Source organism: Chiloscyllium punctatum, chromosome 2 (genome assembly GCF_047496795.1).
Source record: "Chiloscyllium punctatum isolate Juve2018m chromosome 2, sChiPun1.3, whole genome shotgun sequence".
NCBI lineage: Eukaryota > Metazoa > Chordata > Chondrichthyes > Orectolobiformes > Hemiscylliidae > Chiloscyllium > Chiloscyllium punctatum.
Window position 1 is genome coordinate 133,480,236 of NC_092740.1, and position 8,584 is coordinate 133,488,819.

Genomic DNA, 8,584 nt, shown 5'->3' on the forward strand with positions numbered 1-8,584 from the left:
ACTGGAGGCGGCAGAGATGCATCTTTGCTGATTGCTACAGCCTTATCTATTGCACTGACATATTTGACTATTCCATCATTAGGTATAGGTATATTTGTGGAGACACCTCCTCTAGTAAGTTGTTCATTTGTCCACCAACATTCAAGAACAGATCTGGTAGGACTACAGAGCTTAGATCTGTTCCCTTGGTCGTCGGATACTTTTGTCTTTCACACGGTGCAAATGCTGTGCAGCATGCAGATAGTCCTGTTTGGTAGCTCTACTAGATTGAACCTCTTCTAAGTATACCTGGTTCTGCCCCTGACATATCCTCCTGCATTCTCCACTGAACTATTACTGATTCTCTGGCTCAATGATAATGGCTGAGAGAGAGATTGGTGGGCCATGAGGTTGCTGAATGTGCAGTACAATCCTGTTGTTGTTGATAGCCGATAGTGCCTTATTAGATGCCCAGCCTAGAGTTGCTCAATCTGTTCAGTTTTCCCCACTTAGCACTGTGATAGCGCCACACCAAATGGAGGGTATTCTCAAAGTGAAGGTGGGACTGCCTCTCCACAAGGACAGTGCAGGAGTCACTATTCCTGACACTGTCATGCGTATATGCATCTACAGTTGGCAGGCTGATATGGATTAGTTAAATATCTTTTTCCCTTTTGTTTATTTCCTCACCACCTAACAGTCCCAGATTTACACTTCAGTCCTTAGGACACAACCAGCCTCATCAAACTTGCCCTTTTGAGCCACGTTTGGTTATGGACATTAAAATCCCATAGCCAGAGTATACTTAGTGCCCTTGGGGCTTTCAGTGTTGTTCAGGAACAGGGAGTCATCAGCCATGGGAAGATGGCATGTGGTAATCAGCATGGTTTCCTTGCGATGTTTAACCGGAAACTTTGCAACTTCATGGGGCCCGAAGTTAAAAGGAGTACTCAAGGGTAAACCCTTCCTGACTACACACCATAGTGCTTCCACCTCTGCTGGGTCTGTCAATGATGGATATATATCATAGAAACAGACCCTTTGATCCAAGTTTTCCATGCTAACCAGATATCCTAAATAATCTAGTCTCATTTGTCAGCATTTGGCCCACATACCTCGAAACCCTTCCTATTCATATACACATCCAGATACCTTTTAAATGTTATAACTGCACCAATCTCTATCACTTCCTCTGGCATCTCATTCCATATATAGACCAGCCTCTGCATGAAAAGGTTGCCCAGTAGAACCTTTTTAGATCTTTCCGTTCTTATCTTAAAACAATGCCCTCCAGTTTTGGACTCCCCCATCCTGGAGAAAAGATCTTGTTTATTTACCATATCCATGCCTCATGATTTTATAAACCTTTATAAGGTCACACCTCAGCCTCCGATGCTCCTGCAGGTTGGACAGAACATATCTAGGAATAGTGATAGTAGTGTGTGGCACATTGTCTGTAAGGTATGATTCCATAAGTATGACTATATCAAATTGCCACTTGATATAACAGAGAGAGAAAGACAGAGACTTCTCTCAATTCTGGGATGTCCCCAGATGTCAGGAAGGAAGATTTTGCAGGGTCATTGTTTTTTTATTGTGCCTAGGTCAATGTCAGATTATTACGGCTTAGTGATGATTAATACAACTGAGTGACTTGCTTGGCCATTTCAGAGGGCCTTTGAGTGTCAACGGTAGGCCAGGCGAGTCAGTATGGCAATTTCCTTCAATAAGAAAGCATCAATGAACTAGAGGGTCTTCCCAACAATTGACAAAGGCACCATGTCATCATTAGAGTCTTAAATCCAGACTTTTTTTTAAATTTCACTATCTGATATGGTAGAAATCAAACACAGGTTCCCAGTATCACCTAGGTCTGAATTAATAGTCCAACAATAATAGCACTAAGTGATTACCTTCATCTATATTAGGTTTTTGTTTACTTACTGCAATTTTCTTCATCCACTCAAAGCACACTTTCCTAAAGGATGCAGCGCTTTTCTTATCATAAATAGGCCAACAATCCCTTAAAAAAATCAAGAAATGACATCAAAAAAAGTTAAGCATTACTTAAAATTTGTAGCAAATTTAAATTAGCTAATTATAATAATAGTTGTACAAAGTAAGTTCTATATTTTAGAACAGTACCATAAAAGTCTAGACATGAAGTTGAGCAAGTTGAATGCTAATTACACAGGTTTGAATAGGGAAAAGGAAGCTCAACAAATGTACTACTGTTCAACTCACTTCATGCTCCAGAAGCCATTATGGGTGGCAATGGTAAAACGTGTGTCGCCCTACTCTGTTTCCTGGTAGTATACAGCCCAGGAAACAATTACTGTCACTCATTTGTGACTAACAATGAAATTTAAAACAGCTAACTCATTTACTCTATTACAAGCAACTCTTTGATTTATGATATTTGATTTGAGCAATAAGACTCAAATTTAGAAGTCAGTCAAAAGAATCTATTCAAATAAATCTTATTTTGCAGCCTCCAGAAAAAAAAGGTCAAGGAAATGGTTAATGGGACATTCCTTTTTTTTGCGGGAAAAGTGGCAAAGTGCAACTTCAAGCTGCGAGAAGTTGAAATCTCAGTCAGACACCCAATTAAGAGGGTACTCAAATGAATGCACATTGTGAAAGGAGTACCTCAAAAAGAAAAATATTAACAGTTGCACTAACTATATTATCCGATAAAATGAAAAGTTGTGCGAGCAGCCTTAAAATGAGCTCAAAAGCAACTAATTCTACTTCTGAGAATTAAAAGAAAGAAAACATTTTAAATTTCTAAAATTACAATAGAAAGTGTTTTTAAAAAAAAAACTGACTTCAATATTGTAGATTGTCACAATCAAAACCCAGCAGTTTTTCAACCATGAAAAGTTAACCCACCTTAAGAATTAAACAGCAAGCTCACCTCATAATTATGATACATATGATCAAACATTAGAAGCCAATTTACACATACAAGTTAGTTTCCTTATTGCAAACTCCAATCTTAAAATTATATTGCCCTTCTCCGAAATAAATCTACATTTACAAGAAATTTAGAATTTATTTAAACAGATTGGCAAAAGGGATAAATTTCCTCAGAGCTTTTCTCCCCTGCAGTTTGGCATAAGTTAATATGAATTGGACACACCAAAATTTACAGAAGTTATAGTGGCAGAGTAGAAACGTTCTGAGATATATAGCCCATAGATGCAAATGACATCTTCAGGCTTCTAAAAAAAAAATTTTGACTACTAGTATGTTAACACTACATGATGTGACAATCTCAACTGCTCAAATCAATAAGATTCCAAATGTCGCAAGTCAGTCAATTGTGTCAACAAAAAAAATCAAAATGGATTAAAATGGATTGGATACTTGGCTTTGACCTGGGCACCGGAAATGAAAAAGGCGCACCCAGCCCGTTGATCTTGCAAAGCCTTTCTGACAACGGTGTGACTTGCTCCAAAATTGGGAGAACTACTCTGTAAACTAGGAGAAAGTGAGGACTGAAGATGCTGGAGATCAGAGTCGAAAAGTCTGGCACTGGGAAAGCACAGCAGGTCAGGCAGCATCCAAGAAGGATGAGAGTCAATATTTCAGGCATAACCCCTAGTCAAGCAAGAGCCCGACAGTCATTCTCACTGAAATCATACATTATAACAAATGTCCCAGACTATCCTTGGACATGTCCTAACCAACTGACAGCAGACTCAGTGGAAAGGGTAACATAGTATTACAGAGTCAGGAGGAAGTTGACCTCTGAGTCCTCAACCAAAGTTTCATGGCATTAGGTTAAACATGGGCATGGTAACCTGTTAATTCCCAAGTGATGTCCTCCCTCAGCAGATACATTAGTACTTTGCCACATTGAACATAAATTGGAAAAAGCAGTAGGACAAGGTCACACAAACCATCACAGAGCTCTATATCAGCACCACCATTGATCAAGCACTGCCAGTCTGGGCTTAAAGCAGATAGGGAGAGAGCCACCAAGAGGAGAAAAAAGCTATTAGGCATATTTTCTATCACAGATGCACCTGTCCGTTCAACAATCAGTGAATGAACCTTTTGAAGACAATGTCATACCATTTCCACACGCAGCACTCACTCACTGCATGGCATAACTACAATTTTAAATGTGGGCAGATTTTCAACAGGTACAGTATCTTATCTGGGAATCCATAAGGCTTTGTAGGCCATGAGAAGCAGAATTTTATTCAACTGTAACCTCAATTTGGCATATCCCTCAATAAACCACTATCATCAAGCAATCAGACCTCACTTAATAGAGATTGCAGGGGGCATGACCGAAACAACACCCAGACTACCTAACAAAAAAATCTATTTAGTGAAGATAAACAAAGCACTAGTGCTATACCAAACAGCATACAACAGATAGGGCTAAATGACCACTCAGGTGCCTCTGATCAAATCTCAGGAGCCCACCCACATCTAATAGAGACAGAAGTCACAACACCAGGATATAGCACAACAGGTTTATTTGAAATCACAATGTTCTACAGCACTGCTCCTATCATGCTACTTCTAACTTTGTCCACCCCAGTCCAACACCTCCACATCACATCTAATATAAATTTGCTGCACAGTTTGAAACTGAAGTAAAAACAGGAAGGCCACCAAGCTCTTAGCTGAACTCAAAAAATGTGAGCTTTAGGAAAACACAGTAATTTGATTCTTTATTCTGCAGCTAACTACCCAGCATAATTTGCCAGATATCCAAACCTAGCCTTTAGGAAAAGTTACTCAAAATCCTCCAATTACGAATTTGCAAGAACTGTACACTAAGTTAACACCTCAGAAGACATGAGAACAATAGTCCAGATTTTCCAAGATTGAAAATCACAATCATTGTCTCGCCATGTTTTTTCCATGTTAAAAAATTCCTGTCAGGACTCCATTAAAAACATGGAATTGTTTCTAAATCTTTCAGATACCTTATAGGGCAGGATTACTAGGGAAAGGCAAACCATGACTGCATTTTCACAGCAGGTTAAAATCTTCTAGGAGAAAGTGAGTACTGCAGATGCTGGAGTTCAGAGCTGAAAATGCGCAGCAGGTCAGGCAGCATCCAAGGAGCAGGAGAATCGACGTTTCGGGCATGAGCCCTTCTTCAGGCTGCGCTTTTCCAGCAACACGTTTTCAGCTCTGCATTTTCACAGCAGTTGAATTCCTAGGAATAGAGGGGATAAAAGAATTCTGAGGGGGGTGTGCAAAGATTGTATCAGTTTAAAAGGACCTCAGGAATGAGCTTTTCCTGAGTAACCACATATTTTATTAGAACCCATTGATTTAAATTGATACTTTGGGAGGGCTAGACGTGTATAGGAATTACCATGCAGAATCTTCAAACTCTTGTTCAATTCTTTTAAAGCCTATAATGATGGGGTTTTCAGAGAATCCCTATGTGCAACTCTTATCAGCACTGACATGATAACTGTCTGGCTGATGGAAAATCTTCATTAGCTTGCAACGTCTTACATTGTGCTTTTGACAGTCACTATAACTAGCTGCCCACGTCAATGATAATGATTGAATTGCCCTTATCATACTTATCTTCAACGTAAAAAGTGAGTTAAACAAACCTAGTTTCAGTCAGTCGGTATCACAGTAACAATAAAATATCCAGCTTACCTGAAGAGAGAATTGGCCCGATTTTGGTCCAATTGTAAGAACAAGAAATGCATGACAACTTGAAATGCCTCCATGTTTGGTTTGTCAAACATATCCCTGTTTGAAAATAACCAGAAGATTGTAAGAGTTTCTTTAGATCTCTAAACGGCAAAAGAGGAGCAAAAGTGGACATTGGGCTGCTGGACAATGACGCTGGAAAAGTAGTAATGAGGAACAAAGAAATGGTTGAGGAACTGAATAAGTATTTTGCTTCAGTCTTCACAGTGGAAGACATGAATAATATCCCAAAAATTCAAGAGAGTCGTATGGCAGGGGTGAATGTGGTGATCATCACCAAGGAGAAGGTGTTAGGAAAACTGAAAGGTTTGAAGCTGGATAAATCACCTGGACCAGATGGACTGTACCCGAGAGTTTTTAAGGAAATAGGTTAAGAAGTAGCAGCAATCTTTCAGAAATCACTGCAGTTAGGGAAGAGTCCCAGAGGACGGTAAAATCACTAACTAACCCCGTTTAAGAAGGGAGCAAGGCAAAAGACAGAAAATTACAGGCCGATTAGCCTGACCTCAGTCATTGGGAAGACAATGGGAACCCATTGAGAAGGATGAGATTTCTGAATACTTGGAAGTGTATGGAATAATAGGGCATAGTCAGCAAGAGACTGGGGTGGGGGGTTGGGTGTGTGCAGGGAGACGGGGGGGGGGGGGGGGGTGGGGGGGTGGGTGTGTGCAGGGAGACGGGGGGGGTGGGGGGGTGGGTGTGTGCAGGGAGACGGGGGGGTGGGTGTGTGCAGGGAGACGGGGGGGGTGGGTGTGTGCAGGGAGACGGGGGGGGTGGGGGGGTGCAGGGAGACGGGGGGGTGGGGGGGTGGGTGTGTGCAGGGAGACGGGGGGGTGGGGGCGGTGGGTGTGTGCAGGGAGACGGGGGGTGGGGGGGGGTGGGTGTGTGCAGGGAGACGGGGGGGTGGGGGGGGTGGGTGTGTGCAGGGAGACGGGGGGGGTGGGTGTGTGCAGGGAGACGGGGGGGTGGGGGGGTGGGTGTGTGCAGGGAGACGGGGGGGTGGGGGGGTGGGTGTGTGCAGGGAGACGGGGGGGTGGGTGGGTGTGTGCAGGGAGACGGGGGGGTGGGTGTGTGCAGGGAGACGGGGGGGGGGTGTGGGTGTGTGCAGGGAGACGGGTGGGGGGGTGTGTGCAGGGAGACGGGGGGGGGGGTGGGTGTGTGCAGGGAGACGGGGGGGGGGTGGGTGTGTGCAGGGAGACGGGGGGGGGGGTGGGTGTGTGCAGGGAGACGGGGGGGGGGGTGGGTGTGTGCAGGGAGACGGGGGGGGGGGGTGGGTGTGTGCAGGGAGACGGGGTTGGGGGGGGGGGAGGCGGGAGACGGTGTTGGGGGGGGTAGACGGTGTGGGGGGGGGGGGGGGGTAGACGGTGGGGGGGGGGGGGGGGGCTAAAATCATTTCCGCCCACAGGCCCAGGCTGAGCCCCGGGGTCGCTCACCGGCTGAACACGACACGCTTTCCCCCGGCGCCACGTGCCCCCGGGCGGCCCTCATCTCCGGACGGGCTGAAGCCCAGCGCCAACAACCCGCTCCACAGTCGCTCCTTCCGCCAGATACCGGGCCCTGAGGCGGCCATGGCTCCTCGGACCCGCTCTCCGGCCTTTACCCGGCTCTGTGTAACACACACCCCCCTGTGTTTCTCTATCTCACTAACACAGACGCTCCCTTATTCCCTCTGTTTAATATTCACACTTTCCCGCTTCCATCGTTTTCCGCCGTTTTCTTCCAACGGCGCGCGAACAACACAAACCGTCTACCTTCCCACCCACCCCATACCATCAGCCAACCACAACCCCGGTCCTACACCCGCTGAGCTAATCACCACCGCGTTCAAGCTCAGCCAATCACAACAACTTCTCCGAGGCACTTCGCCAATCGCAACGAAGCCTTCTACCATTTAGTCAATCACCATCCCGTATCTACAACGGTTATCCAATCAACACCGTCTTCTTGTTGAGCCGATCATAACGCCCTCTCCGGTCACTTGGCCAATCGTAACGAAACTCCGATATTCAGCCATTCACATCCCGGCTTCTCCTCCACTCAGCCAATCGTAACCCAGCTCCGGCTCAGCCAATGACGAATCCGCTTCTATTTCCGTTTTGCATATCTCGACCTCGCTCGTGCTGAGCCAATCAGAGCTCCCCTTCTGATCCACTTCGTCAATGATAACCCGGTTAAAAATCACAACGTTAGGTTACAGTCCAACAGGTTGATTTGGAAGCACTAGATTTTAGAGCGCTGCTCCTTCATCAGGTGGTTGATTCAACACCAGCACTTCCAAATTATAGCACATATTATTGATCCTGCTCCTGCTCAGCCAATCACAACCTCAGCCCTCCAACCTCTGTCTCCCCCAGCCACCTCGAGCAGCAAACCATCATTCCTGACACAATGGAGGGGGTAATGTGGGTTGCAGATGTTGGAGATCAGAGTTGAAAAGCACAGCCACACAGGAGCAGGAGAGTCGACGCTTCGGGCAGAAGCCCATCATTAGGAATGGAGTGGGAAAGCGCATGAGAGATAAATGGGAGGCTGGTGGGAAAGGCAATAAGTAGATGCAGATGGGGTGGAGTGTGTGAGAAACTGAGCTCACTCACTTCAATGATTTCAGTCCGAGACAAGATCTGAAGCAATCAGTATGTTTATTATACGCTTGCAAGCGTGGTGCCTAAAATAGACATCCAGAGTTTAGCAAGTACATATCTTATATAGGATTCACTACTCCAAACCCGGTGCCCATTACTATTGTTTATCTCTTGCCTTATCCAGCCTTGTGCATTACAAAGTACAAGTTTTACTTGGCCATTTCACCACATCCTGCTGTGGTCCATTGTTAGGTATATCCTCCTTCACTTCTATCTATTTCTCCCACTTGTGACATTTCCTCCCTTTCCCCAACCATATT

At 45.0% G+C, this 8,584-nt stretch overlaps 1 protein-coding gene across 1 annotated transcript in view; it reads right to left on the reverse strand.

Moving 5' to 3' along the window:
• The window catches only part of haus6 (HAUS augmin-like complex, subunit 6), a 59,490-nt gene extending 52,040 nt beyond the window's left edge, over positions 1–7,450 (reverse strand). Inside the window, exons 1-3 of the mRNA XM_072589070.1 lie at positions 7,116–7,450; positions 5,626–5,721; positions 1,924–2,002 (exon numbers count right to left, since the gene is read on the reverse strand). Coding sequence (XP_072445171.1) covers positions 1,924–2,002; positions 5,626–5,721; positions 7,116–7,252 — 312 coding nt within the window. The 5' untranslated portion in view covers positions 7,253–7,450. The remainder of the gene's footprint in view (positions 1–1,923; positions 2,003–5,625; positions 5,722–7,115) is intronic.
• Between the last annotated feature and the right edge of the window lie 1,134 nt (positions 7,451–8,584).